Source organism: Coregonus clupeaformis, chromosome 29, assembly GCF_020615455.1.
Source record: "Coregonus clupeaformis isolate EN_2021a chromosome 29, ASM2061545v1, whole genome shotgun sequence".
Lineage (NCBI taxonomy): Eukaryota > Metazoa > Chordata > Actinopteri > Salmoniformes > Salmonidae > Coregonus > Coregonus clupeaformis.
The window spans coordinates 32,497,461-32,522,679 of record NC_059220.1 but is presented as its reverse complement, the minus strand read 5'-3'; the positions used below and the strand labels follow the sequence as shown (position 1 = coordinate 32,522,679).

Sequence of the window (25,219 nt, the reverse complement as noted above, 5' to 3'; positions counted from 1 at the left end):
CCGCACTACCATTGGTTGAGTAGAAACTGTCAGACGCTGCCAGCAGTAGACGAGGAAGCAGCATGAGTGCAGAGCGAAGTGAACGCTGTCCTTCCAGACTGTAAAAACGATAGTATCTGCAACTTTGCATTGTCTAATGAAAGGAAAGATTAGATATCAGTAATTTAGCTAATTGTAGTCGCGTGCATTGCTTGATAAATCATGTGCATAGTACACGATTGAAGAGCAAGTGTATTGACAATTGATATCTGAACATAATCATGCATCCTTTGAGACACTTGGCGTGCAGTCGATGGTCGTGTCTCCTAAATAGTAGAGCACCATGTGTAAAAACATTGTTCCATGGAGATCAGAGGAGACTGTTCAACACCTCAAACAGCCGTATGACAATCATGCCTGCTTGGGTTATCGATAGATACGGCAGCAATGATGTCCTACGGTTCACTAAAAACGCTGGGTTCCCAATCATCAACTATCCGAATGAAGTAATCGTCAAAGTCCATGCCGCAGGTCTCAACCCCATTGACGTCAGCATGAGAGGTTGGTGCCTGATAAAGATATGTGGTCTTCTAGCTCGTTTGATTCCCTTGATGTAACTTTTTTGTAGGCTTCATGTCAGTGGTTTTCCTATAACCTTCAGTTCTTAGAGAAAATAGACTATCAGATATTTTACATATAGCTTGTGCTTGACTTGGGCAAGAGCTCACCGGAGTACCAGCACCTCAAACGTTCTACTGCTTGAGCTCCTGTTCCTCTTATAGAATATTAGCTCAAACGTATTGTAGAGCTCCTGCACCAATATGAAGACAGATGCAAGACATCTTCACATTTGTGCACCCCACTAGTGAAAAGGAATTTCAACATCCCTCAGAGTTGACTGAGCATATGTTTTGCCATTCAAATATGGTCTGTGTGAGAGAGAGCTATGTGGGCAGAATGGATCACCCCAAGAAACGAGTAAAGCTCTTCTGACGCAAAGGGAAAGTAGACTGTGACGCAACATGTGGTTTGGGTGTTTAATTGTGAATCATCAACTCCTTACTCGCTCCCACCACTCAGCGACTGTTAAACCACAGCTAGGCCTAGATGTGCTCTTTGAGGAGGTGGGGTGCTTGGAGTTCTTGATGGTTACCTCTCGGTGTATTCAGTGATGATCTTGCCAGCTAATCTGTGTTCTCATCATCTTGTTTGTAACTGAATCCACTTGTCTCCACATGTACTGTTTTTGTGGTTATTTCTAATTGTGTTAGGCCTAATTTCTGTGTTGTTTCTGCCCTCTCAGGTGGGTATGGGGCTGCCACCATGGCCATGAAGAGAGACCCCCTGAACATCAACCAGTCGGGCAGTGAGTTCCCCCTCATTCTGGGCCGAGATATGTCCGGAGTCATCATGGAGTGTGGTCTGGACGTGGCACCAGCCTACTTTAAAGAGGGGGATGAGGTAACACAAACACAGGCCCCAGGATGGAGTAGAATAGGGCGGCCCTTTCTGCGGGATGGGTTCGGTGTGTGGGTGTGTGGCTCTGCGTATTTGTTTGTGTGTGCGTGTGTGTGTGTGCCTGTGTGTGTATTTATACTATAAGCCTATGTGGCTCCACAGTTCCTCTTCATGAAGTCATGTCATTGTGGCATGTTGTGACAGTGAGGCGCTGTCTGTTTTTTGTCTCTTCTGTTAGTGCTTTGTTTACTTAATCGAAGCACAGCTGTTGTATAATGCTACATTTAATTGCACCACCTTGGGGCAGTAGTGTAGCCAGAAATGTGTTTGTGGGGGGGCCTGCAGAACTTTAGGTGGGCCAAAAAACACATCTAACTTCCTGCAATTCTACACATTTTGCCATGGGGCAAAGAGAAACATGTGCAGTTTTAAAGCTAATCTCATGCTATTATACACATTTTGCCATGAGGCTGAGAGAAAATGTTACTGTTTTAAAGCTAATTTCCTACAATTCTACAGTTTTTGCCATGGAGCAGAGAAGAACATGTGCAGTTTCATAGCTAATCTCATGCTATTGTACACATTTTTGCCATGAGGCTGAGAGAAAATGTTTAATTTTAAAGCTTTTAAAGCTCAAATATAGATGTGTTGACTGTGATAAAGGAACTGGATTATGAGCTTTCTTGTTTGCTAAATTAATAAAGGAAGTAGGCAGTGGCATGGTGCATATATGTTATAAAAAATATATGTTATAAATATATGTTAGCCAGGTCGCAGTTGTAAATGAGAACTTGTTCTCAACTGGCTTACCTGGTTAAATAAAGGTGAAATAAATAAATAAATATATAGCCATAGAATCACAGTGACATACTGTATGCATCAATATTATCAAATTCGTGGCTTAATGGGGGTGTGGTTTACAGTTAGTTATTTTCGGCCACCCATCCCATGAGAGTGAATGTCATTCCAGTGCACTGCTTGCTATGAATTATATTTAAATTTTTAACATAGGGCGGCACTTAACATACCAACCTGGGAGCCTGGGCCAGATTAATCGAATCCCCTCACTGACAAGTAGCATCATTTATTGGGCCCGTGGCTTGCAGCCAATGGGGCGATGCATTGTCAGTGAAACACTATCCCATCAAAGGATGTAAACATAACATACATTGCATGACCAAAAGTATGTGGACACCTGCTCGTCGAACATCTCATTCCAAAATCATGGGCATTAATATGGAGTTGGTCCCCCCTTTGCTGCTATAACAGCCTCCACTCTTCTGGGAAGGCTGTCCACTAGATGTTGGAACATTGCTGAGGGGACTTGCTTCCATTCAGCCACAAGAGCATTAGTGAGGTCAGGCACTGATGTTGGGCGATTAGACCTGGCTCGCAGTCGGCATTCCAATTCATCCCAAAGATGTTCGATGGGGTTGAGGTCAGGGTCCTGTGCAGGCCAGTCAAGTTCTTCCACAACGATCTCGACAAACCATTTCTGTATGGATCTCACTTTGTGCACAGGGGCATTGTCATGCTGAAACAGGAAAGGGCCTTCCCCAAACTGTTGCCACAAAGTTGGAAGCACAGAATCATCTAGAATGTCATTGTATGCTGTAGCGTTAAGATTTCCTTTCACTGGAACTAAGGGGGCTAGCCTGAACCATGAAAAACAGCCCCAGACCGTTATCCTCCTCCACCAAACATTACAGTTGGCACTATGCATTTGGGCTTCTAGCGTTCTCCAAACCAAGATTTATCCGTCGGACTGCCAGATAGTAAAGCGTGATTCATCAGTTTAGAGAACACGTTTCCACTGCTCCAGAGTCCAATGTCGGTGAGCTTTACACCACTCCTGCCGACGCTTGGCATTGAGCATGGTGATTTTAGGCTTGTGTGCGGATGCTCGGGCATGGAAACCCATTTCATGAAGCTCCCGACGAACAGTCCTTGTGCTGACGTTGCTTCCAGAGGCAGTTTGGAACTCTGTAGTGAGTGTTGCAACCGAGGACAGGCGATATTTACCCGCTTCAGCACTCGGCGGTCCCTTTCTGTGAGCTTGTGTGGCCTACCACTTCGCGGCTGAGCCGTTGTTGCTCCTAGACGTTTCCAATTCACAATAACAGCACCTACTGGGCAGCTCTAGCGGTGCAGAAATTTGACGAACTGACTTGTTGGAATGGTGGCATCCTATGACGGTGCCACGTTGAAAGTCACTGAGCTCTTCAGTAAGGCCATTCTACTGCCAGTTTGTCTATGGAGATTGCATGGCTATGTGCTCGATTTTATACACCTGTCAGCAATGGGTGTGGCTGAAATAGCCAAATCCACCAGTTTGAACGGGTGTCCACATACTTTTGTATATATTGTGTATATCCAAACAGAGAATAAAACATGTCACAATCTTGGTATCTGTGCCACCCATGCAGGGTCATACCAGTGCATGGTTGGTTAAGCCATTGTTGTTGTTTTTCTTCTCAGGTGTGGGCAGCCATTCCCCCATGGAAACAAGGCAGTCTGGCTGAGTTTGTGGTGTTGAGTGCAAATGAGGTACTGTTTTGTTTCTGACCCATTTATGTATGATGTTGTAGTTTGTTTGTTTTCCAAACCACTGTTTGCTTATTTCTACATTCAAATACATGTCAATGTAAATAGTCTGGGTGGCCATTTTATTAATTGTTCAGCGGTCTTATGGCTTGTGGGTAAAAGCTGTTAAGGAGCCTTTTGGACCTAGACTTGGCGCTCCGGTACCGCTTGCTGTGCGGTAGCAGAGAGAACAGTCTATGACTTGGGTGACTGGAGTCTTTGACAATTTTTTGGGCCTTCCTCTGACACCGCCTAGTATATAGGTCCTGGATGGCAGGAAGCTTGGCCGTAGACAGTGCCCTCTCTAGCGCCTTACGGTCGGATGCCGAGTAGTTGCCATACCAGGCTGTGATGCAACCGGTGCAGCTGTAGAACTTTTTGAGGATCTGAGGACCCATGCCAAATCTTTTTTAGACTCCTGAGGGGGAAAAGGTGTTGTCGTGCCTTCTTCACGACTGTCTTGGTGTGTTTGGACCATGATCGTTTGTTGGTGATGTGGACACCAAGGAACTTGAAACTCTCGACCCGCTCAACTACAGCCCCGTCGATGTTAATGGGGACCTGTTCGGCCCTCCTTTTCCTGTAGTCCACGATCATCTCCTTTGTCTTGCTCACATTGAGGGAGAGGTTGTTGTCAGTGTTTCCCCTTTGATTAGCGTAGTAGTGGGTGTGGGCGTGGCCAATGGCGTGGTTTTAGAGGCACTGTTAAATATATTGCTCAATAATTTTTTCTTCATACTTTATATCTAGTTTTAGTCGTTTAAGTTCACACTGAAAACATTTAACCATCCCCAAAATTATATATGTATAAGTAATGTGGCGGTGCGCTGCTGCCGGTGCGCTGCTGCTAAATGCATATAGGGGAAACACTGGCCTTTCTATGTGAAGAGGAGGAGCAATTAGGACTGCAGACAGACTAGCCAGCTCTGAGTTGGCATCATTATGCATAACTTTTAATGGATGATTACTGAACCATTTCAGATAGTGACAGGTTTGGTGGGAGGTTTATCAGGCTCAAGGTAGAAGTTGATCTAGGATCAGATTTCTCTTCCCCCTAATCCTTACCTTAACATTTTGGAGGATGAACAGATATGTGACCTACTTCTGAGTCCTGAGTGTGCCATTTTGTGTCCGAGCCAGGTGTCCAAAAAGCCCAAATGTCTGAGTCACATAGAGGCAGCGGCTGTTCCTTACGTGGCTGCCACAGCCTTGTCTGCCCTGGTCAACACAGGAGGCCTCAACAAGGACAACTGTGCCAAGAAACGGCAAGTACGCACATGCCCACGCACACACACACACTTCTCCTGCCACTTTGAGTTCAAGTTGTCTCTTTCCCCTTCTAACCCATGCTGTTGTCCATATTCATCTAAAAACTCCTCATGTCTTTGATCTAGTTGATTATTCAACTTGGTTATTTCATAAAAAGGCTGTCTGAATGAGGCCTGTGGGTACTGATCATGTGGAGGGAATTGTACTGTGGGCATAGTTGGCTCTTTGGAAATGGGCTTCATCAGTGGCTGGCATGGCATTGGACTTGGCACTTTGAATCACCTGGTTCACATGCAATAGATAGAACAATTGAACACATTTTTGTGTATAACTTTGATAAATTATAATTTATTATAATTTAGGTGGAATTGGCTCCAACCCTGGTGGGTATTAGAACAGTCGGAACTGTGTTTCCCCCTATTGAGAATCAACCCAGAGGGAAAAATTCAATTTCCTGCAGCACATTTTGAGCGTAGGGGCAATCCAGCTAGACAGAAGAGGGACTAGAGCATGGCGTTTGCAACACCAGGGTTGTGGGTTTGTTTCCCACGGGGGACCAGTATGAAAAAAAGAAATGTATGCACTCACTAACTGTAAGTCGCTCTGGATAAGAGTGTCTGCTAAATGACTAAAATGTAAATATACACTGAGTGTACAAAACATTAGGAACAACTGCTCTTTCTGACTAGGTGAATCCAGGGGAAAGCTATGATCCCTTATTGATGTCACTTGTTAAATCTACTTGAATCAGTATAGATGGAGGAGACAGGTTAAAGAAGGATTTTTAAGCCTTGAGACAATTGAGACATTGTCTTGCCCATTCAGAGGGTGAATGGGCAAGACAAAATATGTAAATGCCTTTCAACAGGGTTAGGTAGGTGCTGGGCGCACTGGTTTGAGTGTGTCAAGAACTGCAACGCTGCTTGGTTTTTCACGCTCAACAGTTTCCCGTGTGTATCAAGAATGGTCCACCACCCAAAGGACATCCAGTCAACTTGACAAAACTGTGGGAAGCATGGGCCAGCATCCCTGTGGAACGCTTTCGACATCTTGTAGAGTCCATGCCTCAACGAATTGACACTGTTCTGATGGAAAAAGGGGGTGCAACTCAATATTAGGAAGGTGTTCCTAATGTTTTGTACACTTAGTTTAATGTGTGTGTGTTTTTTGTACACGCATTAAATGTATATCAAAGTCAAATACAAAAACCTGGATTACTAAAGGGACATACTTTTGTCTCCATTATGAATTTGTGTTTACTTATCTGTGTTTTAATCCAGTGTTTTCCGTCCTCATACAGCATTCTGATCCTGGGAGGTTCAGGAGGAGTCGGAACGTTTTCCATACAGGTGATCATGCTGATGATAACCATGATGTTCTCATTCTGTAGATTCATGACCTAATCTTCAATGTGACTTGAAGTTTACTTTCAATCTTAGGTATTCAAACCACATCGCAGTGACGATAGCTACATGATCATAATACAAACAATGGTGGAAAGAAATTGCCTTAATAATAAACAAACAATTATATAAATCATATAAATTCTGTTCCATAGAAAGCTGTTTATAATTATGTCAGTAATGTTAGACACTCGTCTGGGATCGGGTGACCTAGTGTGCCACTTCACCCTTTTCCTGTGACCTCAATCTGCACATCTATCTTACATTAGTTTTTCAGGGCTGGTTCATCTGATCTCTCCTGTTATAAGAGATTATATGTATACCGGCTGCACCCTCGCTCACTTCTATACACAAGTCTTACTGATATTATCAACCTCATTCCAGGTACCTCAAAGAGTGTGTTGATGATGATGTAGATCCTGTTTTCTCATCTCAGATGCTGAAGGCCTGGGGAGCCCATGTGACAGTAACCTGCTCCCAGAATGCTGAGCGGCTGGTGAGGGGTCTGGGGGTGGATCACGTGGTGGACTACACAGCTGGGCCTGTTGAGGTGCCCCTGAGGGCGCTGGAAAAGTGAGCTCAGACACACAAACTCATGGGTCAGTTAGTTGTAATCGAGGATTGAGCACCTCTCTCTCATAGCCATAGTAAACTGTCATTGGTGTGTGGGAAAATATGACCCTCCATGTAATGAAATGAACTCTCTCTCTCCATCTCTCTCTACCACTCCCCCCGTCCTAGGTTTGATCTGGTTCTTGATAATGTGGGCGGGGACACAGAGAACTGGGCTCTGGGCCTGCTGAAGCCGTGGTGCGGTGCCAAGTACGTAACACTGGTAACGCCCTTCCTCCGTAACACGGACCGGCTGGGTATCGCTGATGGAATGCTCCAGACCGGGGTCACTGTGGCATCCAAGGCCCTCAAGGTAACTGTGGCAGTGTTTCTCTATTTAATGTATTCATACAGGTGATCACAGAACCATATAAGACCTCTGCCTTGAACATATGCAGTAAAGTACTTACAAGACTTATAAGGCAAGACCCCATCTCACTACCCTTGTTTGTCATCCAACCCTGACAGAGTGACACTGGCATCCTGTTGGCATTTGTGGTGTACAGACCGCAAAATGTGCAGTACATTTGAGGCTTTGTGCCTGGCAAGTTTCTTCCACTTTTTCTTACTCCCACTCAACACCTCACCACACAATCGCAAAGAAGTACAGATAGCTGTATGTTTATGTGAGTCTTATCAGGGAGAACCAGAACTGTGATGTGCTGATTATATTCATTTAGTACAGCACTGCTGGAATACTGTACAGTCGTGGTCAAACGTTTTGAGAATGACACAAGTATTGGTCTTCACAAAGTTTGCTGCTTCAATGTTTTTAGATATTTGTGTCAGATGTTACTATGGTATACTGAAGTATAATTACAAGCATTCCATAAGTGTCAAAGGCTTTTATTTACAATTACATTAAGTTTATGCAAAGAGTCAATATTTGCAGTGTTGACCCTTCTTTTTCAAGACCTCTGCAATCTGCCCTGGCATGCTGTCAATTAACTTCTGGGCCACATCCTGACTGATGGCAGCCCATTCTTGCATAATCAATGCTTGGAGCTTGTCAGAATTTGTGGGTTTTTGTTTGTCCACCCGCCTCTTGAGGATTGACCACAAGTTCTCAATGGGATTAAGGTCTGGGGAGTTTCCTGGCCATGGACCCAAAATGTTGATGTTTTGTTCCCCGACCCACTTAGTTATCACTTTTGCCTTATGGCAAGGATGCTTTACTGTTGGCATGACACAGGACTGATGGTAGCATCTGGACAAGCTTTTTTCCGGATGCCCCAAACAATCGGAAAATGACTTTACCCCAGTCCTCAGCAGTCCAATCCCTGTACCTTTTGCAGAATATCAGTCTGTCCCTGATGTTTTTCCTGGAGAGAAGTGGCTTCCTCTCTGCCCTTCTTGACACCAGGCCATCTTTGCCTCACTGTGCGTGCAGATGCAGTCACACCTGCCTGCTGCCATTCCTGAGCAAGTTCTGCACTGGTGGTGCCCCGATCCCGCAGCTGAATCAACTTTAGGAGACGGTCCTGGCGCTTGCTGGACTTTCTTGGGCGCCCTGAAGCCTTCTTCACAACAATTGAACCTCTCTCCTTGAAGTTCTTGATGATCCGATAAATGGTTGATTTAGGTGCAATCTTACAAGCAGCAATATCCTTGCCTGTGAAGCCCTTTTTGTGCAAAGCAATGATGATGGCACGTGTTTCCTTGCAGGTAACCATGGTTAACAGAGGAAGAACAATGATTTCAAGCACCACCCTCCTTTTAAAGCTTCCAGTCTGTTATTCTAACTCAATCAGCATGACAGAGTGATCTCCAGCCTTGTCCTCGTCACCTGTGTTAACGAGAGAATCACAGACATGATGTCAGCTGGTCCTTTTGTGGCAGGGCTGAAATGCAGTGGAAATGTTTTTTGGGGATTAAGTTCATTTTCATGGCAAAGAGGGACTTTGCAATTAATTGTAATTAATCTGATCACTCTTCATAACATTCTGGAGTATATGCAAATTGCCATCATAAAAACTGAGGCAGCAGACTTTGTGAAAATTAATATTTGTGTAATTCTCAAAGCTTTTGACCACGACTGTAGCACTTCTAGGCAGAAGTAGGACTTGAACACATTGTACTCCAGTGCCATAAGGTTCTCACTTTATCAGTACTGTAATAGTTTCTAGTAACAGAAATTGAAAGACAATGACTCTGGGAAATAGAAACTGAAGACAAGGTGGGTGTGTGAAGACATGGTTTGTCTTGGGGGAACCCCATGGAAACATGCACCGTTCTTCTACCCAACTATAGGTAGAATGGCATGGTGGATTTGTACCATGGGGTTTGTCCCGGGACAGTGTTAACAGTTGAAAGAGTCAGACCTTGGCTAGAATATAGAAGAGGTGGGGGAATTAAGTCAACACACCTTATCAACACCCCATACTATCCCTTTTTGAACACCCACAGATCTTTCTCCCCTCTCCCTTACTGTCTCTCTCCACTCTCTAGAACATATGATCTCTCATTTCCAAGACATAGCCTACAAAGTGATTAGCAGTAATGGAGCCCCCTGGGCCCTCTAATGTCCGGGGCCAACGATGGGAAAACATGGCCCTCAGGCTTTGGGGAAACAAAGCTGGCTGCAATGTTGTGGGAGTGTCGAGCTGATCTCGCGGCCAGCCCAGTATTAGTGGGCCTTGGGTAGTTTTGGTAGAGAGAAGGCCTCTGTCCCCAGAGAGGGAGCATGTAACAACAGGGTACAATTCGCTCCTCAAACCCCTGGCCTAGCATCTCCATGGAAACAGCCCTCAGACAGGAATACATAATCCATTTCTAATTACTGTAGAATGTACATTAACAGATTTGGTTAATGTTTAAATGTTTACCTATGGTTTGGTGGTTAGACACTTTGGAGGCATATTTTGTTTTACTATTACTAATACAGATAGTGTATGTTCACCTGGTTTGTTAGGTGTCTAAATGAGTTCCAAAGGAACAGCGGTTATCCTATTCACACACAGTGGCTCTCCTCAACATGTCTTTCTCCTTCCAACCATTGAAACTCTGTTAACTGTGTGTGTCATAAGTTTGTATGTGGCCACGGAGCAGAAGATTGGGCACTGGTAGAATAAAGCATTGATGAGCAGCACTGAATGCAAAAGCTCAAAGTGGAAAATAATGAATTGCCGATGTAGTCTGTGGGTTCAGACAGGAAATAATCCACCCTCTCAGTTCCAACCTTTCTTTCTCCACATACTCTTAGTGTTCATAGTGCACGCACAGCGTAGTGAGAACTAAAGTGCAGACAACCGGTTTGCCAGTTGAACTGTCCTCATTTTAAAATCCTATTATCTCCCCAGAGGCTTTATGTTGAGTAACCTTCCCCTGGACCACACCCTCCTGAGACACGACCCACAAACCCTAGCACTCAGCCGTCTCCTTTTGGAATCCCATCTCGATGCTGGGAAAAATAATGAATAGGAAATGCCTTCATGAAAGAGGGGTGCTCCACGCCCTGTCACCTGACATACTTTGACCATTAGACTTAGACAGTCCTCTTTGGGTTAGAATGTCACCTTAGAAAAAAAAAATGAATCTGCGCGTTTGTGTGTATGGTGTCTGGGATAGAAGGTTGTTGATACAGCCAGGGATGCCGGTGTGTCTGTGTGGGTCGGTGTCTTGCCTTGTATGTGCCAACACTGCCTCTCAATGGTATAGTGAGTGATCGACAGCAGAATAATAAAACCAATGCATTTGTAATGAGTAGCATTATAAACCATGGATATTCCACATGCAATGAAGGCAAATGTAACCAGAGATTCAGACAAAGGTGCTCATCTACATATGTATGTTTCTCTTTTATAGGCCCATAGTTAGGAGTGAGTTATAAACTGGTAATAATCTCAACCTAGTTATGGACTGATAAGTTTGTATGTGAAGTTTGTAGTTTGTATAAGTTTGTATATAGTACATCTGAGACACATATCTTGACTTAAGCATCTGCATGTTAGTCTGTGTATGGGTGGAAAACAACACCAACATTAATGTCTTTGTTTTATTTGAGGGTACAATACCTTGTTCATCTCCCTTTTTCTCCTCTGTCACTCCTAGCATTTATCCAAGGGAGTGCACTATCGCTGGGGGATGTTTGCACCCAACGGACCTGCCCTGGATGACATCAGCGAGATGGTGGATGCAGGAAAGGTGCTGTACAGTCTTAACGTGCACTTTCTCAGTTGAGCCACCAGCTGTGTTCCCTTTTTATAAGAGTAATCAAGCTGAATAACAGGTGCTGAAAGCATCCTGACTGAATGGTCATTGGTACAATATTAAACTATGCAACCATCCAGGAAATGTTGAATACATTTGAATACTTACAATGACTAACAGAGCATGAAGATCATAATAATATGCCATTTAGCAGACGCTTTTATCCAAAGCGACTTACAGTCATGTGTGCATACATTTTTACGTATGGGTGGTCCCGGGGATCGAACCCACTACCCTGGCGTTACAAGCGCCATGCTCTACCAATTGAGCTACAGAGGACCACATCATCAGACAGTGACGGTTCATGGTCTTTGGATTTGATGAAAACCTCTGTTCCGCTCGACTTGTAACCTGACTTTTGTAATCTGAATCAAACTAAGAGAAATTGAAATGTTGAAGGAATTAACAGAATTGAACAACATTCTTTAAATGGCAGTTTTGGCCTTGCCAAAACACTTTCTGCCAAATAAGGTCTCTCACAACAACAAGGAAGTTGATTTGTAAGAATGCTAATGACTAAACACCATTTGAAGTCAGATGATCAAACTTTATTCACATAATCCATTTCTAATTACTGTAGAATGTACATTATTTATAGTCCATAAAATCATAGTCCAGTAGGCTGACTAGCTGCAAGACTCATACAGTTTGATGACAACGGCCTTCTGTGGCTGAAGCCTCAGTGTTTCCAGGAAGTGAACACAGCTCCAGGAGCATAGGAAGGCTAGGATGGGGGGCGATGGCAGGACTGGGTAGAAGGTGGAGGAGGAGGAGGAGAAGGGGATGGAGGAAGTGTTGAAAGGGAGGAAGGTGAAGCTGCCAAAAAGGAGGGTTTCCTCTCTGGACCGGGAGCAACTGAGGGAGCGGAAGAGATCCAAGGTGGAGCGTTTGAGTTTCCCCTTTTCCCCCTGAGGATCCCCCTGTCCATTGGTCTGCTCTGATCACGTGCCCTGCCCTCTACAGACATGCTCTGTGAATGGCTGATTTCTTTGCTGCATTTGAAAACAGGTGTTCCAGGTAGTGTCATCACCAGAAACATGAGTACCCCCTGCAGCCCCTGTGATGCTTCACCACTGCCCACCATCAGACTCTACAAAATGTGTTTGCAGGTGTCTCTCCATGGCAACAGCCACTTCCTGTCCGGACAAGTCGTGATTTGTGCGTGGCAGCAGTGACCTCACAACTAAATCCAACAATGAGATGTTGGAGCCACTCAGGCAGGTAGAGACTCCTGTCTGTCTCACCATCACTTTCCTGTCATTGTCCTCTGAGCTGAACTCCTAGACCACAACTCTCCACTCTGTCAGAGTCTGCTCTGAATATGCAGGATCTGTGTCACAGACTCCAAATCCTGTCACCCCCGCTTCAACAAGTATCGGAGGACATACTTTATTGACCTGGAGAGGCCTGAGGGAACCTCTGTGTCGTAACCCTCAGTGTCCCGTGGTCTGAGCAGATCCAGGTCACAGAGGTTCAACACGACTCTGAGGCCTGCTTCGTGGCTCTCCATGAGAAGCTGTTGGATCTCAGCCACTGTCAACTCTCCCTCGTCCATCTCTGTGAGGTCAGAAGGGGAGACGTCGCGGCGCCCCTCCAGAATCAGAGCCCCCACCCCAAGGGACTTCAGGTAGGGCATACTGATACCCCGTGGTCTCTCGCTCTCTATGTCCATGAACGAGGCTGGCTGCAGGCGGAAGAACATTGTCCTCTGCCACCAGAGAAGATGTGGTGGAACAGGCCGAGGGCTCCGTGCCTGTGCTATGATGACTATAGTGGAGCCCAGCATGGCCAGTCAACCTAGCCAGAAGATCAGCAACAGGCTGGAATGCACCTTCCTCCACCCTGGTCCCCCAGCCACAAGCCTCAGTTCCTCCTTGGACATGGGCTGCTATTTGGATGCTTCTGGTTCAGGCTTCAGCATCAACAGTGTGAGGGTCTCAGAACCACCCAGACTGATTAAGAGCCTGGGGCCTGTTCTGGCCGTCATGCTGCTGTAACCGGGATCGCTAGTCCCATACAAAGGCATTCTGAATGACGGATAGGTGAAGGCTGTTGGCTTGGTGAGGAGTGCAACTATGTGCAACTCCGAATGTAGCAGTTTTCTCTCAAAGGGGGAAGGAAATTAATCTGTAAAACTTTACCTGCTTCAGAAACTGTTATTTGTGTTATCGCACAGTGTCAAAGCCCGGCTCATTACTGTCTTAGCATCAGTTGTACTGTACTTTTAGGCATTAAAGTATATCAGCTATACAATGAAAGTGGGATCAGTACTCCAGGTCAAGGCATAGCAACATAGGTCTATTTCATGTGCCGCAAGAAAGCATGTGTGAAAACCTTTCAAATGTTGTTGTGATATAGTGTTGTGTAATTGAAAACGGAACAAATTGTGTTTTCCATTGCAATTTTATTCAGCAAAAGGGATGACGACAAGGTCAGGCAGGGATAGTCAATTCGAACCAAAAGAGATTATAGGTAGCCAAGACAGTAGGAGTTGCCAGTTGGGCATCTGGCCAAGACACAGGGGTTAACACCCCCTAGTCCCTATTCTTGCTGAATGTTCCATGGGATCCTCAGTGGCCATTGTCAAGACTCTGGACAGTATCATTTACAACATCTGAAAGAGAAAGCAACCAATAGATTTGGTTTGGAAAAACAAGCAACAGCAGCATTTAGAGCTGTATAGAACACATTGAATATTACCAACCTGGCCTCGGGGAAATTCGTAAGATTTGGTACGTAAATCTGTTCCCCTCCATTTAGTATGATACATTACGTTACGTTACGACCAACTCAGTGGCCTTGCGGTTAGTGTCCGCCCTGAGATTGGAAGGTTGGGAGTTCGATCCCCGGCCGAGTCATACCAAAGACTGTAAAAATGTGAACCAATGCGTCTTTGCTTGGCACTCAGCATTAGGAGAAAGAATTGGGGTAAGGCCCTATGATAGACTAGCATCCTGTCCAGGGGGTGTACTTGTACTTCAAGCTGCCTCACGCTACAGAAACAGTAGATAGGCTTCTCCTACGCTGCTGCTAAATAGATTATTGATTAGATGTATTACTACCACTACGCTGCTGTTAATTGATTATTGATTTCCATTACCATTAGTATATCAACACTGAACAAAAATATAAACACAACATGTAAAGTGTTGGTCCCATGTTTCATGAGCTGAAATAAAAGATCCCAGAAATGTTCCATATGCACAAAAAGCTTATTTCTCTCAAATGTTGTGCACAAATTAGTTTAAATCCCTGTTAGTGAGCATTTCTCCTTTGCCAAGATAATCCATCCACCTGACAGCTGTGGCATATCAAGAAGCTGATTAAACAGCAGGCTCATTACACAGGTGCACCTTGTGCTGGGGACAATAAAAGGCCACTCTAAAATGTGCAGTTTTGTCACACAACACAATGCCACAGATGTCTCAAGTTTTCAGGGAGCATGCAATTGGCATGCTGACTGCAGAAATGTCCACCAGAGCTGTTGCCTGAGAAATTAATGTTAATTTCTCTACCATAAGCCGCCTCCAACGTCATTTTAGAAAATTTGGCAGTACGTCCAACCGCCGTTGTGTGGGCGAGCGGTTTGCTGATGTCAACGTTGTGAAGAGAGTGCCCCATGGTGGCGGTGGGGTTATGGTATGGGCAAGCATAAGCTACGGACAACGAACAGAATTGCATTTTATCGATGCCAATTTGAATGCACAGAAATACCGTGACGAGATCCTGAGGACCATTTTTTGAAAGGTATCTTTGACCAACAGATGCATATCTGTATTCCCAGTCATGTGAAATCCATAGATTAGGGCCTAACTAATTTATTTTAATTGACTGATATCCTCATATGAACTGTAACTCAGTAAAATCTTTGAAATTGTTGCATGTTGCGTTTATATTTTTGTTCAGTATATTTAGCCTGCTACTGGACACTATTACTCCTGTTTACATGTATATATTACCATAGGTATTTATGTATTCCTGCTACCAGTCATTTTCAGCCCTGTTTACATGTATATCTGCCTATCACGGCTACACTGACACTCTTGCACAATACATTCACTCACCACCTATGCTGCTGCCATACTGTTTACTATTATTATTATGATTTATCCTGCTACCAGTTACTTTCTCCTAATCCCTGCCTACGTGTACATATCTACACTGTATACAAAAGTATGTGGACACCCCTTAAAACTAGTGGATTTGTCTATTTCACCACACCTGTTGCTGACAGGTGTATAAAATCGAGCACACAGCCATGCAATCTCCATAGACAAACATTGGCAGTAGAATTGCCTTACTGAAGAGCTCAGTGACTTTCAACTTGGCACTGTCATAGGATGCCACCTTTCCAACAAGTCAGTTCGTCAAATGTATGCCCTGCTAGAGCTGCCCCGGTCAACTGTAAATGCTGTTATTGTGAAGTAGAAACGTCTAGGATCAACAACGTCTCCGCCGCGAAGTGGTAGGTCACACAAGCACACAGAACAGGACCGCCGAGTGCTGAAGCGCATAGCCCGTAAAAATGGTCTGTCCTCGGTTGCAACACTCACTACCGAGTTCCAAACTGCCTCTGGAAACAACTAGAACTGTTTGTCGGGAGCTTCATGAAATGGGTTTCCATGGCCGAGCAGCCGCACACAAGCCTAAGATCACCATGCCCAATGCCAAGCGTCGGCTGGAGGGGTGTAAAGCTCGCCGCCATTGGACTCTGGAGCAGTGGAAATGCATTCTCTGGAGTGATGAATCACGCTTCACCATCTGGCAGTCCGACGGACAAATCTGGGTTTTGCGGATGCCAGGAGAACGCTACCTGCCCGAATGCATAGTGCCAACTGTAAAGTTTGGTGGAGGAGGAATAATGGTCTGGGGCTGTTGTTCATGCTTCGGGCTAGGCCCCTTAGTTCCAGTGAAGGGAAATCTTAACGCCACAACAATGACTATCTAGACGATTCTGTGCTTCCAACTTTGTGGCAACAGTTAGGGGGAAGGCCCTTTCCTGTTTCAGCATGACAATGCCCCCATGCACAAAGTGAGGTCCATACAGAAATGGTTTGTCGAGATCGGTGTGGAAGAACTTGACTGGCCTGAACAGAGCCCTGACCTCAACCCCATTGAACACCTTTGGGATGAATTGGAATGCTGACTGCGAGCCAGGCCTAAACCCAACATCAGTGACTGACCTCACTAATGCTCTTGTGGCTGAATGGAAGCAAGTCCTAGCAGCAATGTTCCAACATCTAATGGAAAGCCTTCCCAGAAGAGTGGAGGCTGTTATAGCAGCTAAGGGGGGACCAAGTCCATATTAATGCCCATGATTTTTGAATGAGATGTTCGACGAGCAGGTGTCCACATACTTTTGGTCATGTAGTGTACCTCAAATACTCCAATTCCTGCAAATTGTAAATTTACCCGGTATGTAGCTTCCTTTCTTATTTCTTGTGTTTTTTATTGTTTTATTTTCTTATTAGTTATACTTTCTTGCTATTGAATACTGCACTGTTGGGTAGGGCTTGCAAGTTAAGCATTTCACTGTACTTGTTCATGTGACAAAGCCAAGGATCGTGCAAAGCTACTTACCTTATGTTACATTACATTATGAATGGAAAAGCGGTCAATTCAATATACATACAATATCATACGAAAAGTTAGGATAATTTAATTAAAGGTTAGGTGAATTGGGTTAGGGGAAGGGGTAGCTAAAATGCTACACTTGTCCCCGACGCAACTTGAACACGCAACCTTTGGATTGCTACACAGTCGCACTATACGCCCACTCATCCGGCCCGACCAACCTCCCCTTAAGTAACCTTCTGTCTTTAGTACCCATACGAAATGTTCCATATACTTATTAGAGGAGCAAAGATTTACGTAAAATAGCAAACGGGAGTCCAGTCTGATATTACTGTCCCTACTGTATTTATATGCATACAGTAATTTTCGGTCATTGATAAACTTACACGTTCGGCCATGTACATCCTATTTTTCCAATGTTAGTACCACCAGAAGCAAGGCACAAAGGAAGGTTTCTGCACCCGCCCCCACTAATAAAACATAAATGTAGAGATGCAGATCCCTCTTGTATTCCACCTGGAATTACCAGAAAAATGTAAATGTCATTATTTCCTACCATATAGCACATTTATCAAGTTTTTATAGTTTACAAAAACAGTTAAACATTTTTTTTTTACTGTTCAACTGTATAATCGAAGCTTAGTTAGAGGAGCTGTTACACATATACTGCCTTTTAAGAATGAATTTGATTTGACTTACAAGCAATGACTAAAAGAGCCACTAGCATGAAGATCATCAGGCGGTTCATGGTCTTTGATTTGATGAAAATTACTCTCCGTTTAGAAGAATGAAACGATGCAAATGTATTTTCCTATCTCTATGTGTCTTCTTTTATAACCTAATTTTAGTACCATCCCTATTCAGGGGTGGAGATGATTGTGGTCCAATTGAATGAAAGAGGCTTATCTGATCAGTCAATAAACAGTAGTTCTAATATTTAACATTTCTTATATGTTAAATATTAGCCACTATCAGTATCGACCGTCAGTAGGCCTAATAACCACACATTCAACTCCCAATTTACTGTTTCCTTCAATTGGTACAGCCTACATTATAATTACATCTATACAACTAGATGTTTCGTTTACCTTCATTTGCTTCTGCTGTTAACGCCGTCACTGCCGAGGATCATTAGTAACAGTTTATTATATACAAATAATAAAATACATGTAGGCTAATTAAATCTTTATGGAGCAGAGCCCAGACCAAGACATAAGTTTGGGTAGTGCAGGCAATAGACGAGGGTATTGTACACAATTCTCCTTATTATAATTCTATGTCCACTAATCTTCCAAGATTACCATGGGTTGAAGAACTGAATGTGGCAACTTTCAGGATGACAAATATGCATATATTTAGATGGCTTTCTTTCATTCCCTAATAATCAAACCAAATCACATTTTATTTGTCACATGCGCAGAGTACAACAGGTGTAGACCTTACCGTGAAATGCTTACTTACAAGCCCTTAACCAACAATGCAGTTCAAGAAATAGAGTTAAGAAAATATTTACCAAATAAACTAAAGTAAAAAGTAACACAATAAAATAACAATAACGAGGCTATATACAGTGGGGAAAAAAAGTATTTAGTCAGCCACCAATTGTGAAAGTTCTCCCACTTAAAAAGATGAGAGAGGCCTGTAATTTTCATCATAGGTACACGTCAACTATGATAGACAAATTGAGAAAAAAAAATCCAGAAAATCACATTGTAGGATTTTTAATGAATTTATTTGCAAATTATGGTGGAAAATAAGTATTTGGTCACCTACAAACAAGCAAGATTTCTGGCTCTCACAGACCTGTAACTTCTTCTTTAAGAGGCTCCTCTGTCCTCCACTCGTTACCTGTATTAATGGCACCTGTTTGAACTTGTTATCAGTATAAAAGACACCTGTCCACAACCTCAAACAGTCACACTCCAAACTCCACTATGGCCAAGACCAAAGAGCTGTCAAAGGACACCAGAAACAAAATTGTAGACCTGCACCAGGCTGGGAAGACTGAATCTGCAATAGGTAAGCAGCTTGGTTTGAAGAAATCAACAGTGGGAGCAATTATTAGGAAATGGAAGACATACAAGACCACTGATAATCTCCCTCGATCTGGGGCTCCACGCAACATCTTACCCCGTGGGGTCAAAATGATCACAAAAACGGTGAGCAAAAATCCCAGAACCACACGTGGGGACCTAGTGAATGACATACAGAGAGCTGGGACCAAAGTAACAAAGCCTACCATCAGTAACACACTACGCCGCCAGGAACTCAAATCCTGCAGTGCCAGACGTGTCCCCCTGCTTAAGCCAGTACATGTCCAGGCCCGTCTGAAGTTTGCTAGAGTGCATTTGGATGATCCAGAAGAGGATTGGGAGAATGTCATATGGTCAGATGAAACCAAAATATAACTTTTTGGTCAAAACTCAAAGAATGCTGAGTTGCATCCAAAGAACACCATACCTACTGTGAAGCATGGGGGGTGGAAACATCATGCTTTGGGGCTGTTTTTCTGCAAAGGGACCAGGACGACTGATCCATGTAAAGGAAAGAATGAATGGGGCCATGTATCGTGAGATTTTGAGTGAAAACCTCCTTCCATCAGCAAGGGCATTGAAGATGAAAGGTGGCTGGGTCTTTCAGCATGACAATGATCCCAAACATACCGCCCGGGCAACGAAGGAGTGGCTTCGTAAGAAGCATTTCAAGGTCCTGGAGTGGCCTAGCCAGTCTCCAGATCTCAACCCCATAGAAAATCTTTGGAGGGAGTTGAAAGTCCGTGTTGCCCAGCGACAGCCCCAAAACATCACTGCTCTAGAGGAGATCTGCATGGAGGAATGGGCCAAAAAAACAGCAACAGTGTGTGAAAACCTTGTGAAGACTTACAGAAAACGTTTGACCTGTGTCATTGCCAACAAGGGGTATATAACAAAGTATTGAGAAACTTTTGTTATTGACCAAATACTTATTTTCCACCATCATTTGCAAATAAATTCATTAAAAATCCTACAATGTGATTTTCTGGAATTTTTTTTCTAATTTTGTCTGTCATAGTTGACGTGTACCTATGATGAAAATTACAGGCCTCTCTCATCTTTTTAAGTGGGAGAACTTGCACAATTGGTGGCTGACTAAATACTTTTTTTCCCCACTGTACAGGGGGTACCGGTACCGAGTCAATGTGCGGGGGTACAGGTTAGTCGAGGTAATTTGTACATGTAGGTAGTGGTAAAGTGACTATGCATAGATAATAAACAGCGAGTAGCAGCAGTGTAAAAACAAAGGGGGGGCGGGGCACTGATCATCGACAATTCGACCATGAAGGCCTGATTCACACAGTCTCTTCTGAACAGTTGATGTTGAGATGCGTCTGTTACTTGAACTCTGTGAAGCATTAGGGCTGCAATTTCTGAGGCTGGTAACTCTAATGAACTTATCCTCTGCAGCAGCGGTAACTCTGGGTCTTCCATTCCTGTGGCGGTCCTCATGAGAGCCAGTTTCATCATAGCGCTTGATGTTTTTTGTGACTGCACTTGAAGAATCTTCATGTCTTAAAGTAATGATGGACTGTTGTTTCTCTTTGCTTATTTGAGCTGTTCTGGCCATAATATGGACTTGGTCTTTTACCAAATAGGGCTATCTTCTGTATACCCCTCCTACCTTGTCACAACACAACTGATTGGCTCAAACACATTAAGAAGGAAAGAAATTCCACAAATGAACTTTTAACAAGGCACACCGGTTATTTTTTTACTTTATTTATTTATTTATTTATTTATTTCACCTTTATTTAACCAGGTAAGCCAGTTGAGAACTGGCCAAGATAAAGCAAAGCAGTGCGATTAAAAACAACAACTCAGTGTGTGCAAATGTAGCAAGTTATGGAGGTACAGCAATAAATAGGCTATAGTGCAAAATAATTACAATTAGTATTAACAATGGAATGATAGATGTGCAAGATATTATGTGCAAATAGAGATACTGGGGTGCAAATGAGCAAAATAAATAACAATATGGGGATGAGGTAGTTGGGTGGGCTAATTACAGATGGGCTGTGTACAGGTGCCGTGATCGGTAAGCTGCTCTGACAACTGATGCTTAAAGTTAGTGAGGGAGATAAGAGTCTCCAGCTTCAGAGATTTTTGCAATTCATTCCAGTCATTGGCAGCAGAGAACTGGAAGGAATGGCGGCCAAAGGAGGTGTTGGCTTTGGGGATGACCAGTGAGATATACCTGCTGGAGCGCATACTATGGGTGGGTGTTGCTATGGTGACCAATGAGCTAAGATAAGGCGGGGATTTGCCTAGCAGTGATTTATAGATGGCCTGGAGCCAGTGGGTTTGGCGAAGAATATGTAGTGAGGACCAGCCAACAAGAGCGTACAGGTCACAGTGGTGGGTAGTATATGGGGCTTTGGTGACAAATTGAAATGCATTCCAGGTGACTACCTCATGAAGCTGGTTGAGAGAATGCCAAGAGTGTGCAAAGCTGTCATCAAGGCAAAGGGTGGCTATTTGAAGAATCTTAAATATAAAATATATTTTGATTTGTTTAACACTTTTTGGTTACTACATGATTTCATGTGTTATTTCATAGTTGTGATGTCTTCACTATTATTCTACAACGTAAAAATAAAGAAAAACCTTTGAATGAGTAGGTGTGTCCAAACCTTTGACTGGTAGTGTATTTAATTGCAAAAAGAATGTGAGGAGAAAATAAATGTTTTCTCACAAAAGTAGTGCACTAGGCCTTTAATAGTCCTGTATTAGCGGACCAATATAGCCGTCAGCAGCACAGGCAAAAACCTTTATTTTGGCCAGAAAATGGGATGGTTTTCAGTGGTTGAATCAAATTTATTAAGAATGCGAGTTAGCCACACCTGCAGAGCGCGTTAGGCGACTGAATTAGGTAAGTCTGAATACTGAGAAGTGCATAGGAAAGGCGTACATTTTCTACTTCTGAATCGTTCCCATGTGCACTGGCAATGAATCTGTGTGCAGACAGAGAATGGCAAACAAGAATCGATTTGGTGGTACACAAAAAAACTATGAAAGGACTTTCTCCTCATGGGACAGTGAGGCAGGCTGGGTTTGGTATGTCGGGCCGTCCTGACCAGCCAACATGGAATGCCAGTGTATTCCTGCTGCTAGGCCCTTAATCCGGGCCCTTTGTCTGCGGCCCTGTCGGGGCCCCCGGGTCCACTCCCCAGCCTGGAAGCGGGACAGATTCCTGTCTCTTCATGGCCTGCCTGGGTATTATGGAAGCGTTCCACCATGACATCATGGTTCCATTCTGTTCTGATGAAACGGCGACGGCTAGCTTCAGCCTGGTCACCAGATCCTCTACAGTCGTGGTCAAAAGTTTTGAGAATGACACAAATACTAATTTTCACAAAGTCTGCTGCCTCAGTTTTGATGATGGCAATTTGCATATACTCCAGAATGTCATGAAGAGTGATCAGATGAATTGCAATTAATTGCAAAGTCCCTCTTTGCCATGAAAATGAACTTAATCCCAAAAAAACATTTCCACTGCATTTCAGCCCTGCCACAAAAGCACCAGCTGACATCATGTCAGTGATTCTCTCGTTAACACAGGTGAGAGTGTTGACGAGGACAAGGCTGGAGATCACTCTGTCATGCTGATTGAGTTAGAATAACAGACTGGAAGCTTTAAAAGGAGGGTGGTGCTTGAAATCATTGTTCTTCCTCTGTTAACCATGGTTACCTGCAAGGAAACACGTGCCATCATCATTGCTTTGCACAAAAAGGGCTTCACAGGCAAGGATATTGCTGCTTGTAAGATTGCACCTAAATCAACCATTTATTGGATCATCAAGAACTTCAAGGAGAGAGGTTCAATTGTTGTGAAGAAGGCGTCAGGGTGCCCAAGAAAGTCCAGCAAGCGCCAGGACCGTCTCCTAAAGTTGATTCAGCTGCGGGATCGGGGCACCACCAGTGCAGAGCTTGCTCAGGAATGGCAGCAGGCAGGTGTGAGTGCATCTGCACGCACCGTGAGGCGAAGACTTTTGGAGGATGGCCTGGTGTCAAGAACAAAAAAACTAAAATGTATGCATTCATTAACTGTAAGTCGCTCTGGATAAGAGCGTCTGCTAAATGACTAAAATGTGAATGTAAAATGTAAGAAGGGAAGCAAAGAAGCCACTTCTCTCCAGGAAAAACATCAGGGACAGACTGATATTCTGCAAAAGGTACAGGGATTGGACTGCTGAGGACTGGGGTAAAGTCATTTTCTCTGATGAATCCCCTTTCCGATTGTTTGGGGCATTCGGAAAACACCTTGTCCGGAGAAGACAAGGTGAGCACTACCATCAGTCCTGTGTCATGCCAACAGTAAAGCATCCTGAGACCATTCATGTGTGGGGTTGCTTCTCAGCCAAGGGAGTGGGCTCACTCACAATTTTGCCTAAGAACACAGCCATGAATAAAGAGTGGTACCAACACATCCTCTGAGAGCAACTTCTCCCAACCATCCAAGAACAGTTTGGTGATGAACAATGCCTTTTCCAGCATGATGGAGCACCTTGCCATAAGGCAAAAGTGATAACTAAGTGGCTCAGGGAACAAAACATTGACGTTTTGGGTCCATGGCCAGGAAACTCCCCAGACCTTAATCCCATTGAGAACTTGTGGTCAATCCTCAAGAGGCGGGTGGACAAACAAAAACCCACAAATTCTGACAAACTCCAAGCATTGATTATGCAAGAATGGGCTGCCATCAGTCAGGATGTGGCCCAGAAGTTAATTGACAGCATGCCAGGGCAGATTGCAGAGGTCTTGAAAAAAAGGGGTCAACACTGCAAATATTGACTCTTTGCATAAACTTAATGTAATTGTCAATAAAAGCCTTTGACACTTTTAATTATACTTCAGTATACCATAGTAACATCTGACAAAAATATCTAATAACACTGAAGCAGCGAACTTTGTGAAGACCAATACTTGTGTCATTCTCAAAACGTTTGACCACGACTGTACAATTGGTTGTCATACCATGCTGTTGGTATGTTTGTCATGACAACAAACACAACAGGATGCAAAGGTGTGTGTTGACTCATTACAATGTTAGGTTAGCAACAGAATATGCAGTAGTATACTATGTCAATGATGTAATTTTCTCTTCAGTGATTTGTTGAAAAACTTTTTTTTAAACTCATTTTCAAATATACGATATACCTACATGATGAGAGCAGCTTAGGCTGAACAGGGTGCTGTTGTGTGTACGGTGTTGGTGTACTTCGTAGTTTGTGAAGGATGTCAGTACATCCTCACCACTTCAATTACAGTTTATCCTCAATCCACAGAGGTTAAGATCAGGTCATTCTGTGTAGAAGAGGAACTGATTTGATGGCCTAATCATCACCACAGCATCCTCTCAATTTTTCAATGTAGGCTACTGTGCTGACAGATAAACACCATATCTGACCTCTAATCTTTTTCTGTTATTCATTTCTTTTTTGGAAGATCAATTTGGTCGGGATTCAGTCAAAGGCCTGTTGCAGGCTGTGCACTGCACTACCAACAATGCGCCTTTTAAAGGCAATTTCCTAGATGTTTGTGGAGATCAATTCATGCTAAGTGCTGCAGAGATGTTGGCTCAAGCGTAAATTATATTTTGAAGGCAAGCGCAATGCACTTGTCGACAACAAGCCTTTGAATGAATCCCGAACTTTGTCCCTTCACACGTCTAAGTCAGGTTTGTTTTTGATTTTTTACTTCCTGTGACCGCATTTCCTGTTCCTGCAGATCCGTGCAGTGGTGGAGGAGGAGTTTACCTTCTCCCAGGTGCCCCAGGCCATGCTGAAGGTAGAGCAGGGTCACGCTCGGGGGAAGACTGTAGTCAAGATCAGCAGCGGAGAGGACTCATCCGAGTAACCAGTGAAATACTCCACCACCACCACAGGGCTTAAGGTTTTCCTGAGGCATCCATTATGAGACATTTCTAAGGGACAAGAGATGATCCTTTATGACTGTCTGTGCTAAGGCTATGATTGTGTGTCTGTCTTAGAATAGGCTGCCTGTTGTAGCTATGTGATAAGTAAAGTTAATTCAAGTCCTTGTGATCTTCATTGAAAGTGTAATTGAGATTCTTCGCCATAGTAACACCAATCAAGA

At 43.8% G+C, this 25,219-nt stretch overlaps 1 protein-coding gene across 2 annotated transcripts; it reads left to right on the top strand.

Moving 5' to 3' along the window:
- Window positions 1-49: 49 nt before the first annotated feature.
- Window positions 50-25,173, top strand: rtn4ip1 (reticulon 4 interacting protein 1). Of its 2 annotated transcripts, XM_041855406.2 has the most exons (9): window positions 51-540; window positions 1,283-1,440; window positions 3,916-3,984; window positions 5,161-5,285; window positions 6,590-6,638; window positions 7,129-7,265; window positions 7,434-7,617; window positions 11,355-11,447; window positions 24,851-25,173. In XM_041855406.2, exons 1-9 carry the CDS (start codon window positions 261-263, stop codon window positions 24,977-24,979), a joined length of 1,224 nt encoding a protein of 407 aa, XP_041711340.1. In that variant the 5' UTR covers window positions 51-260; the 3' UTR covers window positions 24,980-25,173. The 2 variants fall into 2 exon arrangements, with proteins under 2 accessions (XP_041711341.1, XP_041711340.1); XM_041855407.2 differs by lacking the exon at window positions 3,916-3,984 and having other exon boundaries at window positions 50-540.
- Window positions 25,174-25,219: the final 46 nt, after the last annotated feature.